Source organism: Lepidochelys kempii, chromosome 24 (genome assembly GCF_965140265.1).
Source record: "Lepidochelys kempii isolate rLepKem1 chromosome 24, rLepKem1.hap2, whole genome shotgun sequence".
In the NCBI taxonomy this organism is placed as follows: Eukaryota; Metazoa; Chordata; order Testudines; family Cheloniidae; genus Lepidochelys; species Lepidochelys kempii.
This window is the reverse complement of record NC_133279.1, coordinates 16,638,506-16,651,929: the sequence shown is the minus strand read 5'-3', so window position 1 is coordinate 16,651,929 and position 13,424 is coordinate 16,638,506. Positions and strand designations below refer to the sequence as shown.

At 52.4% G+C, this 13,424-nt stretch overlaps 1 protein-coding gene across 4 annotated transcripts; it reads right to left on the bottom strand.

Moving 5' to 3' along the window:
• Positions 1–576: 576 nt before the first annotated feature.
• Positions 577–13,322, bottom strand: LOC140902444 (interferon-inducible GTPase 5-like). 4 transcript variants are annotated; one of them, XM_073322523.1, is made up of 6 exons: positions 12,978–13,322; positions 11,762–12,617; positions 9,538–9,891; positions 8,258–8,608; positions 7,613–7,896; positions 577–5,604 (listed from the first exon to the last, which is right to left on the bottom strand). In XM_073322523.1, the coding sequence occupies exons 2-6, from the start codon at positions 11,817–11,819 to the stop codon at positions 4,411–4,413; spliced, it is 2,241 nt and encodes a 746-aa protein (XP_073178624.1). In that variant the 5' UTR covers positions 11,820–12,617; positions 12,978–13,322; the 3' UTR covers positions 577–4,410. The 4 variants fall into 4 exon arrangements, with proteins under 4 accessions (XP_073178624.1, XP_073178625.1, XP_073178626.1 ...); XM_073322524.1 differs by having other exon boundaries at positions 11,762–11,991; XM_073322525.1 differs by lacking the exon at positions 12,978–13,322 and having other exon boundaries at positions 11,762–11,991; positions 12,422–12,945.
• Positions 13,323–13,424: the final 102 nt, after the last annotated feature.

Genomic DNA, 13,424 nt, shown 5'->3' with positions numbered 1-13,424 from the left:
CAGAGGGCAGGAAGAGGTGGAGTGAGGGTGGGGCACGCTGGGGGGAGGGGTCAGAAAGGAGCAGGAAGAGGCCGAGTGGGGGTGGGCCGTGGGGGAAGGGGTGGAGTGGGGGGCAGGGCCTGGGGCAGAGCAGGGGTCGAGCACCTCTGGGGAAACCAGAAGGTCGGGGCCTCTGCTACGGAATTAGGTCGGCGCAAGGCAACTTATGTCCACCTAAGCACGGGAGCGTCCACACTTACATTTCACGCCCGCCGACATAACATCCCTGCCACCCCAACGTAATGACTCCACCTCCACGAGCGGTGCAGAGTCAAGGTCGTTGTAGTTAGGTAGATGCAGTGACAGGATAGACACTGTGTTGCTCACATCCACGGTTACCCGCTGTCAGGAGCCGTCCCACCATGCCCCACTGTAGCAGATCGATGACTCACTGGCGCACCGCCTCCTGCTGGCCGGTGTCTCTCCCGCTCAGCGTCCCTCCCAGATCCCGGTGCCCCTGACCCTGGGGTTCTGCCCCACGGCAGTCCCCACGCTCTGGGTCTTCCCTCCCAGGGGAACCCCCAACCCTCTAAACCCACCTCGCCTCAGTGGCTACTGCCAGTCCTCATCTAGCCCCTGCTCACCGGGGCAGGCTGCAGACTGTCATGGCCGCTCATCACGGGCAAGGGGGTTGGACCAGCTGCCTCTGCCTGTCCCCGGGCTGCCCCTCTGCAGCCCCAGAACCACCTTAGGCCTTTAACTAGGCCTCAGCCTGGGGAGTTGCCAGGCTGGAGCACCCCAGCTCCTCTTCCTGCCCTTCCCCAGCCCTGCTCTGCCCAAGGTACCCTGTCTCCCAGGCAGCCAGGTCCTTCCCCCTCCAAGGCTGGAGGGAGACTGACCCAGCTCCTCCCTCAGCCCTTATATCAGGGCCAGCTGTGGCTGCTTCCCCCAATCAGCCGAGCTTTTTCCCCCGGAGCAGGGTAACTGCCCCGCTACACCCACTCTGACAGTGCAGTCGACAGACACGCCCGTAGCAAGGACGCACACAGCCGGCACAAGGAGCGAAGTGGAGACATGCCCCAGCAATGAACTTACTGCAGCGGCTGTTTGCCGACCGAAGCGAGGTTGAGTTTATTTTGTAGTGCAGACGCGGCTGTACATAGCTAAGTTGTAAGTGTAGACCAAGCCTAAGGTTGCAGAGAGCCTGAAACGCTTGCTGTGAGGTGTGAATTGCCCCGTTCATTCCCGTGGGCGCGAACTCAAACACTTGGGATGATCCTGAAGGGCCTCAGAGGGGGTGTCTATAATATACACCCACTTTCGGTTGCTCTGCCAGTGTCAAGGGGCTTTCAAGAGGCTTTAGTGTAACTGCAAATAAAGCTTTTAATGGCCACACTGTGAACTATTTCACTGCTCAACCCATGAAAGAAAGGAGAAAAGGGAACGCATTCTGAAGATCGACACCAGCCAAGCGCACGATGGATAGAACTAGTGTGTGTGTGTGAGTGAGAGAGAGACTCGGCTGGTGTGTGTAAGATGTATACATTAAGCTGTTTAAGTTTGTTGATTTTATTGCCTTATTGGGACCATATTGTTTACATCCTTGCCAAGCCAGGTGCCTGAATTACCCTGATGCTCTCAAAGCTAACCTGAAAGCTGTAATGTTGCTATCGGGGTAAACCCAGGACAAACAGCTACAAAAGGGGGGTAGTAATTAGTCCCAGGGGATTAAAAGGCCCCTCCCTATCCACTGAGGAGAGAGAACCAGGGGGCAATAAGGTTCAGCTGGGAAAGGGGTGGCTAGGGAAGCGATTCGGTTCGGCTGACTCCAACTGCTTGGGACCTTTTAAACCCCTCCCCTGGTGGAAGGAGGGGGAGAGTGAGGGGAGCCGGGAAGGGCTAGTAGGCTGTTTGCAGCAAGACACCAGACCTTCCCAGTAGGGAGGCTGCACTCACTCCCCAGGAGGGAAGGAAAACAGGCCCAAGGGACTGACTGAGGAGAGGAGTAGCAGGACCCTGTGCCACCTATAAGGATTTGCCTTGCCCCAAACCTGAGCCTCCAAGGCTAAAAAGGACGGAGCCTGCTGAGGCGAGCAAGGTATTTTGCCAGACTGTGCACAGCAAAGTTCTTGTAAGTCTTGCTGGGAATCTCCCCCTGTAATGAGACATTCTCACTTGCCCTTGGCAACTGGCCAATTCACACCAACTCCAGGATGGGGGGAATCAAAGGCTGTATACGCTGTGTGGGTGTATTGTATTGGAGATAGCAATTTCTCGCACTACACTGGCTGTGGGGAGGCGGGAGGGGGTCCCAGATGGATCAGGGCTCCTCCATCCGAGGGGACGGGGGTCTCGGGTCTTTGGCCGTGGGAGGGGTGGGGGGGCAGGTAGAAGGGGCGGAGCTGGGGCTAGTCTCCCTGAAATGGGGGCTCCACCCCCGGCCCATGCAGGGATTGTATGTAATTCCATGGAAGAGGGGAACCACAGTGCCTTTGGGATCTAAGAACATTGGGGTGGAGGATTATTAGGTGAATTCGCTCTGGTTGCACAATCTCCCGAGAGCTCTAGTCCTTCCTGGGAAGGGTTGGGAGGACTTGGCCTATTCCTGGGGGTTCCTGTTCTGCGCTAACAGCTGTGATGAACTTGTAACCACAGAAAACCCCCGATGGGGGGTTGCAGGACTGATCAGCTACCAGGGCCCTGCTGAGACTGTGGGTGAGCTCTGGGGAGATTATTAGCGCGGGCACTTTTATTGTGTTGAATGTGTTTTCTCTGCTATGCTTTCACCTTAAGGATAAATGTGCTGACTTAGAATCAGCTGGGGGCTAAGTTACACCTGATGAAGCACAGAGGATGCTGGGCAGCAGTCAGCATGGTTGGCAAACAATGCTGTAGGTGGACTAGACCTGCATCTCAAGCCTTTGAGAGGTACCAGACAGTACGGCGCATGGCAAACGTCTGTAGTGTAGACAAGGCCTAAGATTTTCTGCTCACCACACACTTACTTCCGTGCATGCGATCCAGCACTGCCCCGTCCACCAGCCCTGAATTAATGCAGTCTTCTGTGAGTGACGAGGTTCGGAAACACAAACGCTCAGTCCCGAAAGATGCCTGTTTAGTGGAGTATAAAGCAAGTCTGACGAGGGGAACACACAGGCTAGTGAACAGACACACTGTATTCGCGTCTTGCTAACCTACGGTGAGCAGGCTAAGCAATTACCTTTTAAAGGTATAAACCATCAGCTCTCGCCCGGTTTGTAATGCTATTGCTTGAAATGACTGGCTCGGGAAGTGGGGAATGGGAAATGAGGCCTTTTCCCTCCACGAGGCGCCAGCCCCAATCTGGCCCCAGGTGGGGACTGGCTGGCTCAGGGTGCAGAGGGAGGTGTAACACAGACCGAACAGCGAGTGAGGGACTCAGACCCATTTCCTAGCCGGGAGACCTACAGCATTAATAACGATACACATGGTGTTTCTATCAGCAACCGTCTTCTCGAGGTCCCCAGGCTAGTCTGGCAGGAGGCTTGGGACAGAGGAGAACAGCACGAGGGTGCAGAAATTTGCACGCCCCTGGCTCTGCCCCCACTGTGCAAAGGCGTCCCTAAGGCTGCGGGGAAAGCAGCAGCAGCTCCCGCAGCGACCACACAGGTGGCTCAGCTGCCAGGCCCAGATTTCTCGTCCCGTAACGCTGCCGCTGAGCTGAGATGCCAGGACCTGGGCAGCCCCCCGGGAACGCCCCGTCCCAGGCGGCACGGAGCCTGCTGCTGAGTGGTGAACAAGGAAGCAGAGCTAAAAGACTGAGAGGAAGTGAGGCATGCGGTTTTTTTTTAGCCCACTAGCCTTGGAGTGAGGAGACGCAGGGTGTGTTTCTGGCCTGCTTGGGGTCTCGCTCTGTGCCTCCATTTCCCCTCCCACCTTGTGTCTCTTTGTAAACTCTTAGGGGCAGGGACTGTCTCTGGCTGTGTGTCTGGGCAGCGCCCGGCCCGACGGGACCCTGATCCCAGCTGGGGTCTCCAGTAAGTGTTGCTGTAATATAAATAGACAGGAAAAGAAACAATACAAGAACGAAAGAACTGTGAGCAGGAAAGTAGAACAGGGCCAGCTGCCTGGGCTGGGAATACACGAAGGACTCAGGCTCTCTGCCAGCATCTTTCCCACACACCTAAATTCAATCATTTCACTATTCATCCGTTGACCCGGGTTTATGATGCTGGTTCTTCCAATCTAAGCCCGTCTTGTGTGACAATCTTAGCCCAGTTCCAGTGTCCAGTGGAAGCTGGTGGAGTTATGTGCTGGAGGATTACACCAGGGGAGCTCCAAAAGGAAGGACCAGAACAGGGACAAGAACAGCAGAATAAGCACATGGTGCTCGTGAAGTGTGTGCCCTGAAAATTATGGTCCTGGAAATCCTTCCTCATTTGAGTTGTCTCGTTAGCTTTCCCTGTTGTCATATGGACTGAGCTTCTGTAGGATTCTTTGGGCATCTTCAGCAGCACTGTTGAGAGAGGTTTTCAGCAGGATATACGTGGTAGCCAATGAAATTCCACCAGCCCCCAGGAATCCTACTGCTGCAACTCCTCCAGACAGCTTGAATCCTAGCACCTGTAAAGGACACAGAGACAAACCAGCTCCTGTGAATATGCCGCACCCAACCGAGGACAGGAGCTGCAAGACCACATTAATTCTAATTTCCTTGGCCAGCTGGGGCTTCATAATGGCCTTCAGCTCTTCCGCTGGTTTGCCAAATTGCCTTGTGAGAGCCGTGAAGGAGACATCATCCAGGCCAAAGACCAGGCAGTGGTATCTCATGACTATCAGCAGGATGGTTATGCCAAGAATGGTGGAGATACCGGGTATGTGAATAACCGTGATAAGAGAGGACACAAGGGCTATTTTCCAGATCTGCTTCTGCAGGGCTTCCTTTTTCTTTTGCAAGATTTGCGGAGAGGTGTTGGGCAGGGCTAGTATCAAAGCCCTTTTCTTGGCACCTGGGAGTGCTTTCTCCATGCTGTCTCGCAGGCGGGGAAAATCGTACTTGTCTAATTCAAATGCGGAAAGGAGGAAAACCTCAGGATTGATCATCTCTCCCTCTCCCAGGCACCTGATGCAGTGGTTATGGATGTCATGCAGTATATTTTCCTCATCATAGGTGGAGGGCCGGCTACGTTTGGCAGAATCCAAATCTGCATCCACCTTGGAGCGCACAAAGTAACACATCTTCCCTGCCTTCTGGATCTCCCGGGCCAGCTCAGCATGCTTACGTGTGAATCCCTCTAAACCCATGATGACGAAGAAGTCGTAGTGGACAAATTTCACCGGCTGGAGACATGGCTGAAAATCTATTGGCAGTCTCCAGAAAGTCACACTTGGGTGTTTGGGATGCTGATAAGCTTTTGGCTCCATCATCATTTCTTCCTCCCCGAGTGGGGCAGCACCTTCGTCTTCATCACATAGCCCCCGCATGGCATTAATGAAGGACAGTTTCCCACAGCCTAGCTCTCCCATGATGGCGATGTTTAACTTGGTGTACTCCAAAGCCTTCTGCTGCATTATAGAAATCAATGTAGGTACTATTTGAACTCCAGGAGCAGCCCTTGGTTCTCCCCTGTCTTTGGCAGTCTGTCCCTGAAAACACAAAAACCCAGACCAAATATTGATCATGTATTCTCAAGGGCAACATTTATAATGTAATCAGCTCACAGGAGAACCACAGCAGGCTGGAAGCGTATTTGCAACAAGCTGCAGTTAAATTGAACAAATCGCTGGTGGGAAGGGGACTGAGGACACTTTGTCCTTCTTCTTCCCCCACCCCTATACACATCAGACCTTCAAAGGTCCCTCACCAGGACCAGTGAGAAGTGGCAGCACTATCATAAAGGTGTATGTCCAGCCCCCTTTCTGCAAGGAAGGTGTGAGAAACATTCGCAGAGGATCCTTTCTGAGCATGCAGCCCAGATGCACAACTGGAATCTGATAATCTCTGCCTGTTTTGGGGACCCAGGGCAGTTTTGGAGAAGACATACCAAAGTTACACTGTAGCAGGGTGGTCACCCTGCTCTGGCTCTGAAAGGGTTAAAAGCCAGCCCTTGGAGAGGGCTAGGGCTGGGAGCCAATCAGAAAAGTCGGAGAGGCAGCCAATCAGGGCCAGTCTGGGCCCTATAAAAGAGCTGCAGGGGCAGGAGGTAGGCAGTCTTGCTCTAGCTTTGGAGAGAGGTGGAGCTAGCTGCCTGAAGGAGTGAAAGGTACCTTTGACAGAGCAGTGCTGGGGAAGGGGCAGGCTGAGCTGGGGAGCTCAGGCCTGGCAACCTCCCAGGCTGAGGCCGGCCAAAAAGACCTAGGGAAGTACTGGGGCTGCAGGGAAAGGCAGCAGGTCCAACACCCTTGCCAGTGATGAGTGGCCTTTACAGACTGCAGTTTGCCCCAGAGAAAGGGGGCTAGATGACGACTGGCAGGAGCCACTGAGGCAAGGTGGGCATGGGAGAGGGGGTTCCCCTAGGAGGGGAGACCTAGAGTGTGGGGGTACTGCTGTGGGCAGAACCCAAAGTTAAAGGGCACTGGGGTCTGGGAGGGACATGGGGCCTGAAGCAGGCAAGACACCAGCTAGCAGGGAGTGCTCTGAGGTTGATGAACTAATTCCCAGATGACCAGCAGGAGGCATAGCACCGGTGAGTCTGCGATCTGCTACATACACCTTCACAACTTTCAAACAGCTGGTGCAATTGTCTTCAGAATTGGCTTGATCTTTAGAGCACCAAGGATCTACCAAACAAGTTAGGTTTCATATTTCTGGCTTCAGTAAGTGTGAGTTAAGTATGAGCAGAAACTTTCTGAGTCGAGTGTCTGTGAGCTGGTTACACAGTTTGCAAAATCAGGTTAAGGAGCAGTTTGCAAGGCCAGTAGGAAAATGCAGCCCCTATTTGTTAGCTGGGGCACCTGTGATGAGAACTTTCAGGGCCAGGTCCTCAACTCCTGCTCTGGTTGGAAATCTGACCTAGAAAGGTAGCAGGTGGTGTGGGAGTGAGCTGGCTTCTGGTACAAGGGTCCTGTAAAGCTGGCCTAACTGGCTCTCTGCCACTGACATCTGCATGGTGCTCTGGGAAGATGTATACTGGAGGTTAGAAGAGGCTTTGGAAGTGGATTAGGCTAGCTCCAAATAAAGCACTCTTTGTCCAGAATAAGAGCGTTCACACAGGGAGTTAATCAGGAATGGTTAGTCAGAAATAATGCCCTGTGTAGGCAAGCCCTTAATCCACTTTGGACAAAAGAAAAAGGCACTCTCATTCTGGAATAAGAACATCCCCTTATGGTGTTGTTCTGGAATAGTTACTCTGCTTTAAATTCACACTTTACCTTATTCCGGATTACCTTTCATGTGTAAACAAGCCCTTAAATAAAGCAAATGTGAAGTCTCTGTGCCAAGAGGCTTTGAGTTGTGACGAAAGAAAACATGAGAGTCTTCAAAACCACAATCCTGATCCCTTTTTCCACGTTTGCCTGACAAATGAATAATTTCAAACGGGCAGCACGGCCGTGTGAAATCCAAAGAGAGAGACCTAGTGACCCAGCCTCCTCCCCTCGAACTAACAACCTCACACACAAACGAAGAAGGGACACAAAATGTCTGGAGCCATACCGGGGAGGAATGTGCAGGTGGACTGTGCGTGGGATTGGCCTCTCCTGGCTCCACAGAGGTCAACGGGGATGCCCGGAGTAGATGACTTCTCTCCTCTTTGTCTTTTTTATGGTCAGACACAGTCTGTTGGGACTCACTGCGAGGCGACTTTTTGTTCAGCAGCAGTTTCCGCAAGGAAGGATAATACATTCGAAGGAGAGCAAATGCTAATATCACCAGTAATACTCCCAGATCAATCAACCACAGACCATACAGTGTTGGTGGGCTCTGGACAAGCTCAGCAGCTGGAAAACACAAAATAAACCCAATGGGATGCAGCATGAGATACCTGAAATTCCCCAGGGGCACATGAGGAGGGAGTTAGACATGTCCAACAAACAGAAGCCGGAGGCTCTCAGGCATTTCCCTAGCGTGGATCACAGCTTCCTAGAGAGAGCGTGTCATGGACACCCGCCCTTCCACAGACCCCACTCCCCTTCCCATTTGCCATCACTCAACCTCACCTCCCACCTCACTGGTTATCGCCTAGACCCCCCCCCGCCCTCCTCTGCACACAGCTCCACTCCCTGCCGAGTGGAGCAGTTCCTAGCGGCCCAGCTGCCCGGACCCTGGGACTTGTGCGGTGCCCTAAGAGAGGAGCCCTACCCTTCTCCACAGCCACTCTCATCCGCACGGAAAACCTGCCCAGTTCGGGCTTGACGTGGCAGGTGTAGACCCCGTCATCCTCCAGCTGGACGTTCTTGAGTCTCAGGGACGCGTTTCCCTCATGGAATCTCTCTGGATACAGCTGGGTCCGGCCCCGGTAAGCCTCATCCTGTGTTTCCAATGGGTCCAGCTGAGAGCAGTAGCTGTGAACCAGGAGATCCGGTCCCTCCTCTTCTTCCCTCTTCCAGGTGATGTTCAGTGGCTGGTGGTTTAACTCGGATTGGAAGGAGCAATTCAGGATGATGTCCTCCCCTGTCTGAACTATGATGGGCCTTTCTGTTTCACTGTCACCTGAGAGGGAAACAAACATCCAAACAGAAGGGGGGAGTTAGGGCCCGAGCCTGGGACTCCAGAATCCTGACTTAATTCCCTGCTCAACCACAAAACCCCTGGGTGAACTTGGACAAGACACTAAATCGCCCTGTGCCTCGGTTTCCGCATTTGTACAATGGGAACAACAGCCCTGTCCTACTAAACAGAGGCCCTGTGAGGAGGAGTACATTAAACTTTGAGAAACGGCTAGATCCTATGGAAATGGAAGAGTGATAAGTGCCTACAATCAAATCCTCATTTTTCCCCCAAATTTTTTTCACCCATTTTTCCTGAAATGTAGAAATTACGTACACAGAACATATCCATGGGGGTTGGATTGAACTGGCTCATGGCCCCTTAGACTTCCCCTGGTGCCAGCCTTGTTCAGGTCCAGAATCTAAAATCTCATTTTAAGAACATGTCACACTCTAGCCTTTATGGTTGTGAAACTTATCCAAAAGTAGAGGTGGCATGATTACCATCTATAAGCACCTTCACAGGGAGAAAATACCAAGCACTAACGGGCTCGTTAATCTAGCAGAGACAGGCAGACCACGAACCAATGGCTGCCGGTATCTGCCGAGAGCCTGAAACAATCTCTTTGAGAAGCAGGAGCTGCACTGAATGTTACCCATTTCTCCTCACCACATAAAACCTGCATGGAAAATCATACGGCTAGATGGCGCTTTAAGTCACACTGCAGGGGGAGTTCTCCTTCCCCTGCCTGGGAGGTGACAGGTAGAACAGAAAGCAGACAAGATGAAGGCCAGACGAGTGTGGCATTTTTGGTGGATACACTGGCTTTGCAATGAGGCACCCATTTGCCCTGCTGGGTGATCACATGGTACACCGGGCCTGGAGCGATTGTCACGGGTGCTATGATCGGGGTACAGGAAGAGGAACCGTACTTAGCACTGTAAGTGAAATCTTCTGGGACCAGTTTCCCAGCTCACAGGTGACGCTGCAGAGGTAGGATCCCTCATCGTGGAGGCGAACGTCACTGAGTCTCAGGGATGCGTTTCCCTGGGGGAATTCCTGTGGATATAGCTGCGTTCGGCCCCTATAAGCCTCTTCCTGTCCCTCCAGCCAGTTCATCTTCAGATGGAATTTGTGAACCAGGAAATCCTGGCCCTGGGCACCTTCCTTTGTCCAGGTGATGCTCAATCGATAGAAGTTTATCTTAAATTTGGAAGGGAAGATGCAGGTCAGGGTGACGTCTTTCCCGTACTGAGCTGTGATGGCTGTCTCCTCTCCAGCAACCCCTTAAAGGAAAGTGAAGATCAGCATCAGAGTCCTTCGTCCTCCAACCTCCACCATGACCCCCGAATCTTTTTCAGATTCGCTGCTCCCCAGGAGAGAGACCCCCCAGCCTGTAAGTTGGGCCGACATGTTTTGAATACTAAGGAGGGAGCAAAGAAGTGTTAAACTGCTACCTTAATAGTTGGCCAACCTCCTAGGCTTACAGCTTTCTGAAGGCCAGATCTTGTATGTACACCAAACCTTGTCTTTTTGGAGGGTGTAAAGCTAGTTACAGGAATGCTTTTGTAACAATGTATTGGCTAATAAATAGAGGAAAAAAAGAAATGAGAAGGTGGTATGTTCCAAACTGATTAAAAGATGTACTTTTTCATGGAACAGTGAACATGTGGAACTCCCTGCCACATGATGTCATTGAGCCCAGGAGCTTGACAAGATCTAAACAGGGATTGGATGGTTAGCTGGATAACAAGGAGATTCAGAGTTAGAGGACTTAATGCTAACATACATTTTGGAAGTGAGACTGAACCTCACGCTTAAGCCAATCTCGAGTTATAAAAGATTAGCATGAGACCTGATGAGTTGGGCAGACCATCCACAGCTCTGTGTGTGTGTGTGTATACTGTGTATTTATATATAATTAGTACAAGTTTTAAACAGACGATTGAATACTGTACACAGCAATGATTGTGAAGCTTGGTTGAGGTGGTGGAGTCAGAGGGTGGGATATTTCCGCGGGAATGCCTTTCTGCTGAATGATGAATTAGCACTGGGCTGAGCCCTCAAGGGTTAACACGGTGTTGTTAATGTAGACTTGCACTCTACAAAGCAGCACGAACGGAGGGAGGAGACACAGCAGGGCAGTGGCTACAAACATTCACTGTGGAAACTGAACGTGATGATGAACCCAGGCTATCCCACTGGAACACACCACTCCCTCCACTTTCCAAAGTGCTGGGGGGGGGGGGGGTGAGAGAGAGAGACGCGCATTGCCCCTTTAAGTACGCTGACCCCACTCTAAGTCCATTGCCTTTTTAAGTAGATCAGCAAGTTGAGACAGGTTTCAGAGGAGCAGCCGTGTTAGTCTGTATTTGCAAAAAGAACAGGAGGACTTGTGGCACCTTAGAGACGGACCAATTTATTTGAGCATGAGCTTTCATGAGCTACAGCTCACTTCATCGGATGCATTCCAGAAGCTGCGGCCAGCAAGCTCCCTCTGTCCCGAGCCCTGTCATGTCCTCCTCCGCTCTTTGCAGATGGGGTAAAGGAGCGGGGAGAGGGGGATACCCTGACATTAGCAGCCCTCCCCACCCCCCTTTGCACAGCAAGCAGGAGGCTCCCGGGAGCAGCTCCAAGGCAGAGGGCAGGAGCAGCACACGGCAGCGGGGGCGGGGGGAGGGACAGGTGAACTGCCGGCAATTGATAGTCTGGGAGGCTGCTGGACAGGGAGCTTAGGGGGGCTGATGGGGGGGCTGCCAGCCCATCCTGGTTCCAAGCCCCCACCAGCTCGCTCCAAGGGGCTGCTCTTCCTGCAAGCAGTAGCCAAAGCAGGCGGCTGCCAAACGACGTTAGAAGGGAGCATTCCGCAACTTTAAACGAGCATGTTCCCTAATTGACCAGCGACTTAACGTTAACAGGATGCCATTGAGTGAGGAGTTCCTGTAATAATGCACAGCACTGAGCACAACGGGGCCAGGGGCCAGGAGTGGGGTTCTTGTGTGTTACCGTGATACACCTAATAAACAGCATCAGAACGTACCGCACCGAGCAAAGTGGGGTCCTGGGTTGTGACGGGGGCTTCTGGGCACTGAAGTCGTTATCACCAGCATCATGACTCCTCAATAAGACAGAGGCGAGCAGAGCCGGAATACTTACCGCAGAGAGTCCACAGCACAATCGCGTGAAGTGAGCAAACAAGACTGACTCGCGCCATGGCATGGAGCAGCCTGCGTCTACCAGCGAAGGCAGGACAGTCTGTGAAGGGCTGGCTCCTGCCCCAGGCGATCCGCTGAACATCAGGAACGAAGGCACAGGGTGCGATTCCCCTCTCGCTCACCCCGGTAGCGCTCAGGCGTAACTCCCGGCTGGTTCCAATCTCTCATATCCTATGTAATTTAATAGCCAGGAAAGCAAAGGGGTGGAAGGATTTGGCAGGATGCTGTGGAAATGCCTTTAACAAATGCAGACCTGGTTTCTCATTAATGCTAACCCCCCCTTTTCCCTGGTGTAAATGACATTGAATGCAATTCCATAGCAGGAATCCAATTCTCTCCGGCATCCCAGGGGAAGCCGAAATGCAGCACCACCCCTCTAGAGCAGCAGCTCTCCGCCTTCCCAAACTACTGTCCCCCTTTCAGGAGTCTGACTTGTCTTGTGTACCCCCAAGGTTCACCTCACTTAAAAACAACTTGCTGACAAAATCAGGCATAAAAGTACAAGTGTCCCAGCCACACTATTACTGACAAAGTGTTTCCTTTCTCGCTGTTGCCATATAATTATAAAATAAATCGATTGGGATATAAATATTGTACTTACATTTTCAGTGGACAGTGTATAGAGCAGTGTAAACAAGTCATGGTCTGTATGAAATTTTAGTTTGCACTGACTTCGCCAGGATTTTTTATGTAGCCTGTTGTAAACCGAGGCAAATATCTAGCTGAGTTGATGTACCCCCTGGAAGACCTCTGGTTACCCCCAGGGATACACGTACCCCTGCTTGAGAACCACTGGCCTAGAGAAAGGGGATTGTTTTCTATTACAAATAGAAAATGGAGGGGGGGGGCATGTTTCTGTGCTGGGAACTGAGGGCTTGTGCCTCTCCCAGAGAAAGTGTACTTCCGATCAGACCGGAGAGCCTCCCCCATGGCCACATGCTGCCCAGCGTCCTGCAACGAGTGGCCTGACCCTGGCTAACTCGATGGCCCGTGTGGAGCATTAGGAGCAGAGCCCAGCTCTGTGCCATTATTCATCGGTATGTGGCGTTCAGGACACCTAAAATGGCTGCTCCTCAGCAGCTGGTACAGTGCCTCTTTGGCCTTCAAATAACCAGTCGCCAACAAAACAAGGCCCAAAGCCAAGAAAGGCCACTTACCAGCTTCCCTCCCGGGAGCCTCTGGTGCCCCGACTCTGCAAAGAGCTTAGAGTGATTTGTGTTCGGTTTCCTATCGCTCTCATGGCCTCTCTGCCACCGACGCCGAGCAGGGTGAATGATCTGGAAAGTGAAAGCAACCGGCAGGGGTTTTTTTTTTCCTGTTTGCTTTGAAAGCAGTGAGCAAACGAGCCGGGAAGCTGACCTGCACCAAGAATCCTGAATGTCACAGACGGTGGGAGATTGGGGCAGGTCTGCACTAGAAATGGACATCGGCATGGCTGTACCCCCTAGAGTATCTGGGGAGACGCTCTAAGCCAACGGGAGAGAGCTCTCCCCATCTGCTTCGTAACTCCACCTCCGTAAGAGACACTCTCCCATCCACATACAGCTGTCTACACTGCGGGTGTGGGGATTTGTCACACCTCCCAACCCCCCTGAGTGTAAGTG